Source organism: Lygodium microphyllum, chromosome 8 (assembly GCF_053477565.2).
Source record: "Lygodium microphyllum isolate KBCC chromosome 8, Lygodium_microphyllum_v1.1.10, whole genome shotgun sequence".
In the NCBI taxonomy this organism is placed as follows: Eukaryota; Viridiplantae; Streptophyta; class Polypodiopsida; order Schizaeales; family Lygodiaceae; genus Lygodium; species Lygodium microphyllum.
Window position 1 is genome coordinate 67,963,919 of NC_141142.1, and position 12,109 is coordinate 67,976,027.

Below are 12,109 nucleotides of genomic sequence, written 5' to 3' on the forward strand. Positions count from 1 at the left end.
CTCTTTCAGAAAATCCATGGTAAGATAAATGAGAAGAATGATGAGATCTTCTTCACTTGGGCCAAGAAGGGGTACAACCACTGGAGGCCCACCATTGTCGCAATCCTCCAACAAAACCATGGGTCATTGCATTGAGGACATTCGGACGATTGGCGATTGGCTTTTCCAATAGTTTCTATCCCACGTATGCATACATCATGTAGATCAATAGCTTGACCTCTTTTGGGGGCTTTCCATTTATTGACCATATTGGTGTTATAGATAGATAGATATATTATATTAATGTCTCTAAAGAGGCTAAGGTGGCCTATGAGACCCAATAGATACAATGTTATGATTCCAATACAAACATCACTACACAAAAGAAAAGAAAGTTGCCTAAGCTAAAGCTAAAATGCTACAACTAAAAGAAGCATGCTACACTAATCTAAATTTGTACACATGTATATAACTCATGAGAGAGCAAAACAATGCCAAGGGGGAGCAAGAATTGAGAGAGAGAGAGACAGAGAGAGAGAGAGAGAGAGAGAGAGAGAGAGAGAGAGAGAGAGAGAGAGAGAGAGAGAGAGAGAGAGAGAGAGAGAGAGAGAGAGAGAGAGAGCATGTGTGGTGTGTATATGTGCATGTGTGTGCATGTGTCCATGAGTGTGGGGTGAGAGTTCTTTGAGTGGAAGGAAGTAGGGATGTTCAAGGTGGCACACGGTTGACGCGATTTGAGTACATGTATGGGTGCCACATGTAGGTATCTTTAAATCATTTATATGCATTGTGTATCTATGTCTCACATGTTTTAAATACGAAAATAATAGCTTAAATTTTATTAAGAATAGTTACAACACCTTGACATGGAAAAAGAATTAGGACATTACCTCATCCCTTTGAAGTTTTTGGTAGAGCAGCTTATGGGCAACCTTATAACCATGGCCAGAATTATGCAAGGCCTCAAATAAAGCTAGATATCTAAGATATATGACCTAGACATAGTAGTTATAGATAACTTGGGGTTTTTCTTTTTGAAATGTGTTGCCATATGGCTTTTTTTGTAGGACGTCACTCGAAGACTTCGAAGGGCACCATCCTGAGGGATAGCAAGTGCCGTAGAGCCATGTAGCAATCAGGAGGAATTGATCCTTGGACTGGTTGAAGTACACATGCACGTGTGTGCGTGTGTCCGTGAGTGTGGGGTGATAGTTCTTTGAGTGGAGTCAAGTAGGAATGTTCAAGGGGCTACAATGTGGCACACAGTTGAAGTGTTTTGAGTACATGTATGGGTGCCATATAGGTATCTTTAAATAATTTATATGCATCGTGTATCTACGTCTTGCCTTTTTAAATGTGAAATAATCACTCAAATTATATTAAGAATAGTTACAACACCTAGACATGGAAAAAGGGTTAGAATACTACCTTATCCCTTCAAGATTTTTGATACAGGAGCTTGTGGGCAACCTTATATTCATGCTAAGAATTATGCAAGGCCTCGAATAAAGCTAGAATATTAGAGATATATGACCTAGACATAATAGTTTTAGATAACTTGGGGTTTTCCTTTTTGGAATGGATTGCCATATGGCTTTTATTGCAGGACATCGCTCGGAGACCTCGAAGGGCACAATCTCGAGGAATGGCAAGTGTTGCAGAGCCACGCAGCGATTGGGAGGAATTGATCCTTGGACTAGTTGAAACACACACGTCCCCACCTCTGCCAAAAATGAGCTACGGCACCTTAACTTGGGGTTTTTCTGAATAAGGACCTAAAAGATTACAATTTACGATGTGTCGTGCCTTTTTGGGAGGACAAAAAAGATAAATAAGACATACTAGCAAAGCGTCTGTGGACTTGGAAAGCTAAGCTCGCGAGGCTGCGTATTTAGAGCTTAATCAGATTGCTCTAAGATTCAATTGCGTTAAGATTGCACGTTAATCATTGCAACACGCCGTTCATGATCGAGGCTTGCAACAAGTTAACGCAGAAGAGCCGCGCGAAGACAAGCTGTTAACGTTAACTCCGGGCTGCTGCCTGCAGGATCTATGGAGTCATTCTTACAGCGAGAGCCTTAATCCCGACAGGGGCATCGATTTTTAGACTCCTGGCACCCTCAAGGTCGAGAACATGGATAGGCACTCTCTTATGATGGCCACTCAGGAAGGAAGCCTCTCTCTGGTAAGGCTGAGACATCCTCAGAAGATCAAAAGACTCTTGCCTTGAAAAAAATCTCATGTCGGTGTTTGTTGTTCATGATCAGACTGGCAATAAGAGGGAGAAATGCGGCATTTGCTGTACCCCATTCTTGTCAAGAGGAGTTCTTGATTGCTGTAGCCACATGTGCATTATATATTCTCTTTTCCCCTTTCACTATTTGCCTCAGACAGCATGTTTAGCTAGATTGGGACCTGAATCAGTCTTGGATGTTGCAGATTTTGTTACAGTTGTATCGACACCTGGTCAGCATTCACAAGTCTCTGCCCTCTTTGCAAACGGCAGTTCAAATCCATCACTTTGGTTTCAGTAAGCATCAGTATTTTGTTACCCTGTGCACAGATTGACAGCTTCTTCGTTGTGTTTTGGCTAATTGAATTACCTTCAGAGATAGTGCTTGCAAGTCTTTGAGATGCAGTGGACATTGCTCTGTTTAATGGCTCTAAGTGTCGGTGAAGTGTACCTGTAAAGCTCTCTTGCGTCACCTCTATGCGCTACAAACATAGTGGTCAGGAGGTGGTTCCTAATGCCTCAGTCTAACGATAAATCTATCTAGCTGCTCACTCCCTCTCTCAGCAATCTCCTTCACAGGCATCAATATGGTGACTGCATTCCTGAAGTCCTTAATATAAACCTTAAAGGAGTTAATAATTCCAGTTCAGCTTAGAGTTAAGAACCCCGGTTCAGGTTATGTTGTTTCTTCGTAACTCACTGTTCTTCAAAGATAAGAATTCTGGACAAACATGCCTTTTTCCTTTAATAGCAATCCTTATGACGATTCCAAACTTGCTTGATATAAGACTAAATCACAAAATCCTCAATATATAGCCCTATTATGATAATGGATCAAAGGGCAGTAATATGCAATGCTGAATAATGTCCATAGACTCTAGTCTCTATTACAAGTCAGAAAACAAATGGAGCAATCTGTCTAGCAGTGTATTTGTAGGAGATTAGACCGAGCAGGCAGGGGTTGTATGACATATTAAAAATTTTAAATCACAATCAATGACATACAACAAGGCAGTAAGGTTGAAAAGGCCCACCCTTGACATGAAAGAGACAAACTTAAATCAAACTCAGATTGACGGCATGCATTGTTTGGTCACCTCAACTATGGTCAGTTGGTGCATGAATTGCCAAAGATTGGGGTGAGCCACCTGCCATGTGTATCTTGCATTTGTGGCAAGTAGCATCTAGATGCTATTCCTAGCAAGGCTTCACGTAGAGCTAAGGAACACTTGGAACTTGTTTTGACGGATCAAGGAGGATGGAGTTCCTTAAGTTGAGCTTATTCTTTATGCTAATTGTTGTTGATTTGAATAGGATGACTTGGGTGTATTTCTTGGAGCTGAAGCCAAAAGCATTCTCACAGTTTAAGGACTAGTTGATTTTCGAAGAGAACAGGTCTGGTAAGAAACTCAAGTCCTTGTGTTCCGACATGGGAAGTGGAGTTTGTCTCCCATGAGCTAGCTCGGTTTTGTGCAAATTGTAGCATACACTAGGAGTTTGCAAACATGAATACACCATAGGAGAATGGCATAGTGTAGCGGAAGAATTGCAGTGTGATTGAGATGGTGCGGACTATGATGGAGCATTGGCAAACATCTCAATGTCTATGGGCCAAAGCAATGGCTACCACTGTCCACATTCTTAATCGGTCCCCTATATCCGCCGTGATTTGTATGACACCTTGTGAGGCTTATTTTGGATGTGTCTTATTTTAGGGTGTTCGGGTGTGATGCTTATATTCACATCACGAAGTAAAAGAGGAATAAGTTTGAGCCGGCTTCCAAAAGATAGGTATTCATGGGTTATAGCTCGCAGTCCCAGGGATACAGGCTTTATGATTCCATTTTATGAGAGGTACACATGAGTTGAGATGTTTGATTCGTGGAGTTTCTAGCTGCAGAGGGGGGTGCTAGGCATCTTGTACTCGAAGTTCCAGGTGACAATTGGGTACTTGCTCCAGTGTCTTGGGAGCCTTTGCCTCTTGAGATTCCACCCTTAGTAGAGGAGGAAATTGCTTCATCAACGGAATCATCCATTTCGCCAGTATTGGTGGACATTTCAAAGACTTTGGCAGTGGAAGAGTGATGAAGGCACTTTTGGCCTCCTCCTCATTGGGCACATGATACACTTCGTGATCTAGGGATTGAGGGAGTTGTTGAGGAGTGGTAGCCGTAGGATGGCCCACGGTGCTCTGAGAGGAATCGGGCACACTCCATCAAGCTTGTTTGTACCAACGATTGTTGATGTCTTGTGGCATGCAGGATTGCGAGTCCATCTCCGTAAAGGAGGCTATATTGTCACAACATTGGAAGAAGGCTATGGAGCAAGAGTTGGATGTGATTGAGTGAAAGATACTTGGAATCTTGTGCCTTGGCCTGCTCATAGGAAGGTGATTACATTGGAAGAAGGCTATGGAGTAGGAGTTGGATGTGATTGAGCGGAATGGCACTTGGGATCTTGTGTCTCGGCCCAATCGTAGGAAGGTGATTGGAGTCAAATGGGTCTTTGAGACCAAGTATCATAGTGATGGCACTGTGGATAAGGACAAGGAGTGGCTCCTTGCAAAGGGCTTCGCACAATGGCCAGGGATGGATTTTCATGACACCTTTGCATCTATAACTCGGATGGCTACCATTAGGGCTGTTCTTGGCTTAGGTAGCTATAGGAGATGGCCGGTTTATTAACTTGATGTGAAGTCTGCTTTCCTTAATGGAGATTTGAAGAAGGAGATCTATGTTGAGTATCTTCTTGGGGTTTCCTCATTCAATGGCAAGGTGTATAGGTTGAAGAAGGCTCTTTATGGCCTCAAACATGCTCCACGCGCTTGGAACGAGAAGATCGACTCGTTCCTCCAAGGGAAATTAGGATATCGATGTTCCTCTTCCGATCTAGTTGTATGTCCGCATCTCCATTGGAGGGCATGCGCTTGTAATGTGTCCACCTGTTCCCTTTAGGACACGTCTTAGCAGTCCTTCGGAAAGGAGGTCTAGAAAGCTCCGCCCGGGACTCCCATGGAATGTCATGGGGTTCGCGATCTAGGACTTTCCGTGTCTGCCACGTAGCAGAAGTATTCTGGCTGTTTCCCACTTAGGACCGACCTGAATCAGGATTTTCCCTAATGGTCATTTCCTAAATGGCAACTAGCGTCGAACCCCGGGCGAACTACTTTACGTAGAAATGCCAGGGCCGAAGTGGATTCATGCTGCACTTGGTTCAAGGAGAATGGGAAACGAGAGGGATGCAAAGCTCAACCTCTCTGCCATAAGGCATAGCCCCATTCCGTTCCCCTAAAACAACGTAAATCGGGATTATTATAACTTAGACTCTAGGTCAGTGCCCTTGCTGTTCATGTCCTCTGAAACGATCTTCTCGCTGTCCATTATGATTGAGAAAAGTTCCCGGCCAACCGGGACCACCCATCCGTAGGACGGACCCATGGCCACATCCACCGCAGTTTCCTCAAGTTGTTTTAGTTGTCTAATTACCTACCACATTTAGTTGGACATGCATCAAACAGCTTCCTTAATTAGTCCGTTAGGCACCGGTTCCTTCACGTAATCATAGCACTTGACATAGAAAAGCAATGTCAAACAAGTTCCTTTTCAACAGCTTATCATATTTATCTTTGGAATACATTTATAAAGTCCAGCCCGTAGGCTTATCCATAATCCGCCCGAGGGCTATCCAGCAATCCATAGGGATTACTAATCCAAGATTCCGCCCGTAAACTAGTATGCGGGCCTCGAGATTCAATCCCGAGTCACGTTGGCCTCTTGTGCAGGGCTCGGAAGGCAAGGGATTTACGGCGAGAGCCCCCCCCCCCCCCCCCCCCCCCCCTGGTACCCAAGCGTTCTCCTGCTTCAAGTAGCGCTCAACGGAGAGACCTCACGCGGCAGGTTCGGTCCACCTTCCCGACGCGGTTAAACAACCCCCTTGGTTAGGGTGAGGCAGACAGTCGGGGGTAACTGAGGCTGCCTCTCCCTTCAGGCCTTCAACCTGAAGCATTAAATATCTTTTCATCCTTTAATTCCTTGAGCAAACAAAGCAAACAGTGCTCTTTAAACTGTTACAAGCACAATCATTTCCAGTGGTCGTTATTTGGCCAACTGCTAAGGAGTGAATCCTTCTCTCCGAATGCGTCCAGCACTCGATCCGGGATTAATTGCGACTTGGCAAGATCCCTAAGGGTTTGTTTGTTAACCCGTATGTCCTTGGGTTAGGGCCGTACCCTATTAACCCAACTTTAACCAATACCTTAAGTTCTATTAACAGTGAATATGTTGCTCCAAATTATTGATTGGTCCTTTGCTTCCAAGCAAATATCTAATTCCCTTATCTTGGTCACTTTTCCCAAGAAAGGTGCTATATCAGGATGACTACTCATCCTCTTGCAAGATAAACTTGCGCAAGAATCTGCCAATCTCATTCCGAGGAATTTGGCCATTCCCTTGTGATCAAATCACAAGATTATGCGACTCTGCAACATGTTGCACAAGTGTCGCATTTAATCCATGGGACTATTTTACCCATCCAACGGCATCTTCTAATCACGGAATCATGATTAGATAGGAAATAGGGTTAGGGTGTCTTCATAACAATCCGTTCCTGATTGCACTAGGCCGACATCGTCGGTCCTAGGATTTCAATTTAAACCGAGTTTCATCTTTTTAGCGAGCGATCCTTAGGGTAGAAACCCTAGATCGTTTCTCGCAAGTATGTCCTATTGTCCCTACATTCCGTGAATGTGGACATGTCTTTAGGGTATGAGAGTTTCAGCTTGGCAATAAGAGCGATTAGGTTACGTCCTCAATGTGCTAAACCCTAGTTAGCACTTTGGGATATGTTGCATCGATTTAACCCTTCCTAAGCGATTCCTTCTCGGTTTTAGGTGTTTAGGGTAAACCAATTTACTTGTCTATTCATGAAGATATTGTCTTGATCAAATAGAGAAAAAATTAGTTGCATTACGATACCATTTTCGTAAGCACACAATTTATTGCTTACGTATGATTAGATTTACAATCCCTAACTTTTCTGGTTAAGATCAAAGCGTATGTTAAGTTATGGCCTAATTCCTATTGATCCTTCTATAACATGCAATCAAGATTCATGCTACTAAGCTTTAGGGTTTTATGTTTAAAACGAACCATGCAGCCTTTTCCTAGTTTCATTTCTGAATGAATTATTCGCATGCTGAATTTACACAACCTTTTGTAACTAGTTACGTAATTGATTGAGATTTATGTCAATTTCCTAGAGATTAATCTACTTCATGCAGCCCTAGAATCATTTCCATGCCTTGCAAATTCCTATGGTTATTAGCAACCTTCTTTAATGAATCATTGCGAAGAAAAGATGTCTAATAATGCGACATGCGATTTATTCTTTCCATGCATAATCGAAGTGTACTACAATAATTTCGACTTGTAAAGATGGTCATTAATTGATCTAAATTCGTTACTTTACAATGCATAAAAACCACTTGCTAAGAATGCATAGAGATCTTATGCTCTTTTTTGACCGAATTCTTCAATCGTGAGCTATTTCCTTTAAATTAGCCAAAGTATTTCAATCGAAAAAGTGCATCCTAATTCCATATATGATCCATGCACAATTGTAATATTACGACGTAAATCAAAATTTAGGAAGAAAACTTGGACTTGTGGATTTGGTGAAATGTCCACATGAATGCTAGGAGATGATCCTCCTGTGGTTGCGCCTTATGCCTTTTTAGGAGCCATCGAGGCTTCGACCTTCTTGCCTTTGGCCGCAGACTTATGTTCTTGGCCCGTCTCCCTTGTACGCGAAAATCCCTTTGAGATTCGGCTTTCTTGACCGATTCACCGTCTTGTGGAATTGGGCTTTAGAAGACCTTATAGGCTTCCTCCTCGAAGCTTGGAGGAAAGAGAAGTTATCTTTAGGAGGGTTCAATGGGAAAGCCCTTAACCCCGGCAAGGATATTGGCCTTGTGACGGATGAAATGAAATAACCTGTAAATTCCGGGTTGCAATGGACTTTAATAGGGACACCACGGGTAGGAGTTTGCAATCGGAAAAATGACTTTTTGGGAGACTCAAGGGAAAGGGAACTTGAAAATTCCGGATATAAATGGCCTCCACGGGAAGGGATAAAATGGCTATAAGAGGACTTGTGTGGGAAGGATTTAAAAGGAAACCGGGGGTGTAAAAAGGCTTTGTGGAAATGCTAGGGAAAGGCCTTTAAAACCCCAGCTAGTGTGGCTCTTGTTTCTTGGGGGTGCAAGGGGAAAAAAGGTTTCATTTCCGGGGGATGCAAGGGAAAAGGGTGCTTAAGTCCCCGGTTTGAAAAAAGTGCTTTGTAGGGCCAATGGAAAAGGTTCTACGGGAAGGGGTTTAAAACCCGGGCTAATGTGAGCTTATGGGGGATGCAAGGGGGAAAAATCCACGGGAAGGGGGTTTAAGTTGACTTGGATGGAACCCCACGGAAAGGGGGCTTAAATCCCGGGGGGGGGGGGGGGGGGGGTTTATAAAAAACCACTTGAGAAGGGCTTATGAAAGCCCACAGGAAGGGGGGCTTTCTAAGGGGCCTTTAGAAGCTTCCTTAGAAGCTTCTGAGAAGCTTCTGGGGGTCGTGGAAAAACCACGTGGACGAAAATGAAGGCGGTAGCTGGCGGCGACTTTACGGCCTAGTTCCTCGAGCTCAGGCGGCGTCTTCCTCCTCCTCACAACTACCACACGGCGACGATGCTCTGCACTCTCTCTCGACACGGCCTGGCGACTGCTTCTTTCTCCTCACGCCTGATTGCTTTCAATCAGCCTCCCGATTCTATTTTCCTCCCTCCTTCACCCCTTAGAGAGGGGAGGTATTTATAGGAAGAGGGGGGGTAAGGGCTTCCTTCCATGTAATGCCTTGCTTGGCTATTCCCCCCCTTGCCACCTCTCTCCTTCCCATTTCAGTCATCCCCTTCCCTCAGCCACGCTTCGGCTGGGGGAAAGAAATAAAAAAAATTTGCACTAAATAACATTATCTCTTGACCTCCTCCCAAGAGGAGGTTCTTATGAAGATATGCGGGATTCTTAGTTCTTAGACTCGATTGGCCATTGGAAAGTGTACTACATAAAGATCGCACAGTCCGTATCTTCAATGCCGGGACTGTTATTTTCCCGAGACTCACACGGCCCCGTAATATTTTTCAGCAGAAATATTACATTCTCTCCCCCTTGGAGGAATCGAGATGTCCTCATCTCGAGATAAACTGGGGATATTGATGGTTGAGAGTGCTTTCATCTATCCAAGTGGCATCCTCCTCAGGATAATCTTTCCACTGGACGAGGCATTCTCTCAAGGTTCTGGATCTCAGTTGTCTCTCCCTAACATCTAAGATCCTGTCGGGCCGTAGTTCAAGGACTCCTTGACTAGGCATTACAACTTGTTGGTCATCAAGTACATGACTAGGATTTGGTACATATTTCTTCAATAGGCTGATATGGAATACATTATGAACCTTTAGGTTCTTAGAGAGTTGTAGTCTATAAGCATTAAGTCCTAGGCACTTGGATCTTGTATGGCCCACAATACCTTGGACTTAGCTTCTTGCAGTCTCCTAAGGATAGGGAACTCTTCTTTGGGCATATGCGAATGAAGACCATGTCTCCTTTCTCGAAGATTCTATCTTGACGCTTCAAATCCGCGTATGCCTTCTGTCTATCCTTGGCGATTTGGATGTCCTGTCTTATTGACTTTATTTGGTCATCCATCTCTTCCAACATCTGCCTTAAAGCTTCAACCCTCAAGGTTGAATCTGAGAAGTTTAGGAGACTTCGACAGTCATGACCATACAATGCTTGAAAAGGGGTCATCTGAATGCTTTGTTGGTAAGAAGCATTGTAGGCAAATTCAACCAAAGGCAAGTATTGAATCCACCTTTTTGGTTCACGACAGCAGTGTGCCCTTAGCATACCCTCGATAACTTGATTGACTCGCTCCATTTGGCCATCAGTTTGGGGATGGTAAGCTGTACTAAAACAGAGTTGAGTACCAATGGCTTCAAAGATAGCTCTCCAGAAGTGTGATGTGAAGAGAGAATCACGATCACTAATGATTCTTCTGGGTAAGCCATGTAGCTTGAATATCTCCTTGATAAACAACCTTGCAATGTTTGAGACTTTATAGTTTGTCTTTACTGGAATAAGGTGTGCAACCTTAGTAAGCATGTCAACCACAACCATGATAGAGTTGTATCCTCCTGAACTTGGGGTAGGCCAACGACAAAGTCCATACTAATGAATTCCCATTTCATTTGGGGAATGTCAAGTGGTTGCAACTTCCCTGGCATTTTGACATGTTCGGCTTTGATACATTGACAAGACAAACACTCAGTGATATATTTGAGAACGTCACCTTTAAGCCTTTCCCAATAGTAGCTTTTTCTAACTGCATTGAGAGTCTTGGCATAGCCAGGATGTCCCGAGAAAGGGGAATCATGAGCTTCCCACAATATCTTCTGCTTAAGTGACTGGCTTGCCGGTATACATACTCTCGTTCTATAGTAGACAAGTCCACTATTGATAGAGAATTCATGATACTTAGCCTGTAGCTTTTGGTCCTGGTCCTTGATAGAGATTTCCCTTAGCATCTTTTGACAGGATGGATCATGGCATGCTTCTCCTCTAGCTAGCTCAAGTATTGGGTTGTTTGGCATGGATACCTTTGTGGCTAGAGATCTAGCTGTTGATGGATTTTGCAAGATTAGAGAATTAAGAAATGCCTTGCGACTAAGTGCATCGGCAACTACATTCTCCTTTCCAGGTCGGTATTTGATTTCAAAATCATACTCCTCCAGCACTTCAATCCACCGACATTGCCTCATGTTAAGCTTGTTCTGGGTAAAGATCCACTTGAGACTTTTATGATCAGTCACACCAGAGTAAACTTGTTACCCAACAGGTAGTGCCTCCAAACTTTAGAGCATGGATGACAGCTAACAGTTCTAGATCATGGGTAGCATAATTCTTCTCATGGCTTTTCAGTTTCCTTAAAGAGTATGCTACAGGATGACCTTCCTGCATGAGCACACATCCTAAGGCAAGCGTGCTAGCATCAGTTACTACCTCGAACTCCTTACTGAGGTCTGGAAGTTTTAGGATAGGTGCTGATACCAAACTTTGCTTCAATCTATCAAAGTTGGTTTGTTCGGCAGTTGACCATGCAATAGATGTTTGCTTCTTCAGTAAGTCCGTCAGAGGTGCTGCAATCAAGGCATAATTTTTTATTAAGACCCTATACCATCCTGTCAATCCAAGAAAACTGCGTATTTCTTTGACAGTTGTTGGTATTGGCCATTCTAGAACATCTTTGACTTTGGCCGGATCCACTGAGATTCCTTTCGCTGATACGATGAATCCCAGATATTCAATCTGACGTTTGAAGAATGCACACTTCTTCATCTTAGCATAGAGCTTATGTGCTCTCATTGTCTCAAGGACAATCCGAAGTTGGGGTTCATGATCTTCTTCCTGTTTAGAATAGACTAAAGTGTCGTCGAAGAAGACGAGCACGAAGTCATCAAGATATGGCCTAAAGATATCCTGCATTAACCTGTTGAAGGTGGCAGGCGCATTCGTAAGCCCGAATGACATAACTAGGAACTCAAAGTGTCCATATCTTGTGTTGAAGGCTGTCTTTGGGATATCTTCTTCCTTGATTCTTATCTGATAGTAACCAGACTTGAGATCAATCTTGGAGAAGATCTTCGCACCCTGAAGACGATCAAGAAGCTCATCTATTCTAGGAATAGGGTACTTGTTCTTAACAGTTGATTGATTCAACCCTCTGTAATCAATAAACAGTCGAAGCGTTCCATCTTTCTTTTTCTGGAACAGTATTGGAGCTCCCCATGGTGAACTGCTAGGATGAATG

The 12,109-nt window shown here is 43.5% G+C and overlaps 1 protein-coding gene across 1 annotated transcript in view; it reads left to right on the forward strand.

Moving 5' to 3' along the window:
* The first annotated feature begins 1,807 nt into the window (after positions 1-1,807).
* Positions 1,808-12,109, forward strand: part of LOC148032413 (RING/U-box protein) — a 40,245-nt gene continuing 29,943 nt past the window's right edge. Inside the window, exons 1-3 of the mRNA XM_087683065.1 lie at positions 1,808-2,164; positions 2,247-2,326; positions 2,419-2,509. Of these exons, the coding sequence (XP_087539191.1) occupies positions 2,114-2,164; positions 2,247-2,326; positions 2,419-2,509 (222 nt within the window). The 5' untranslated portion in view covers positions 1,808-2,113. The remainder of the gene's footprint in view (positions 2,165-2,246; positions 2,327-2,418; positions 2,510-12,109) is intronic.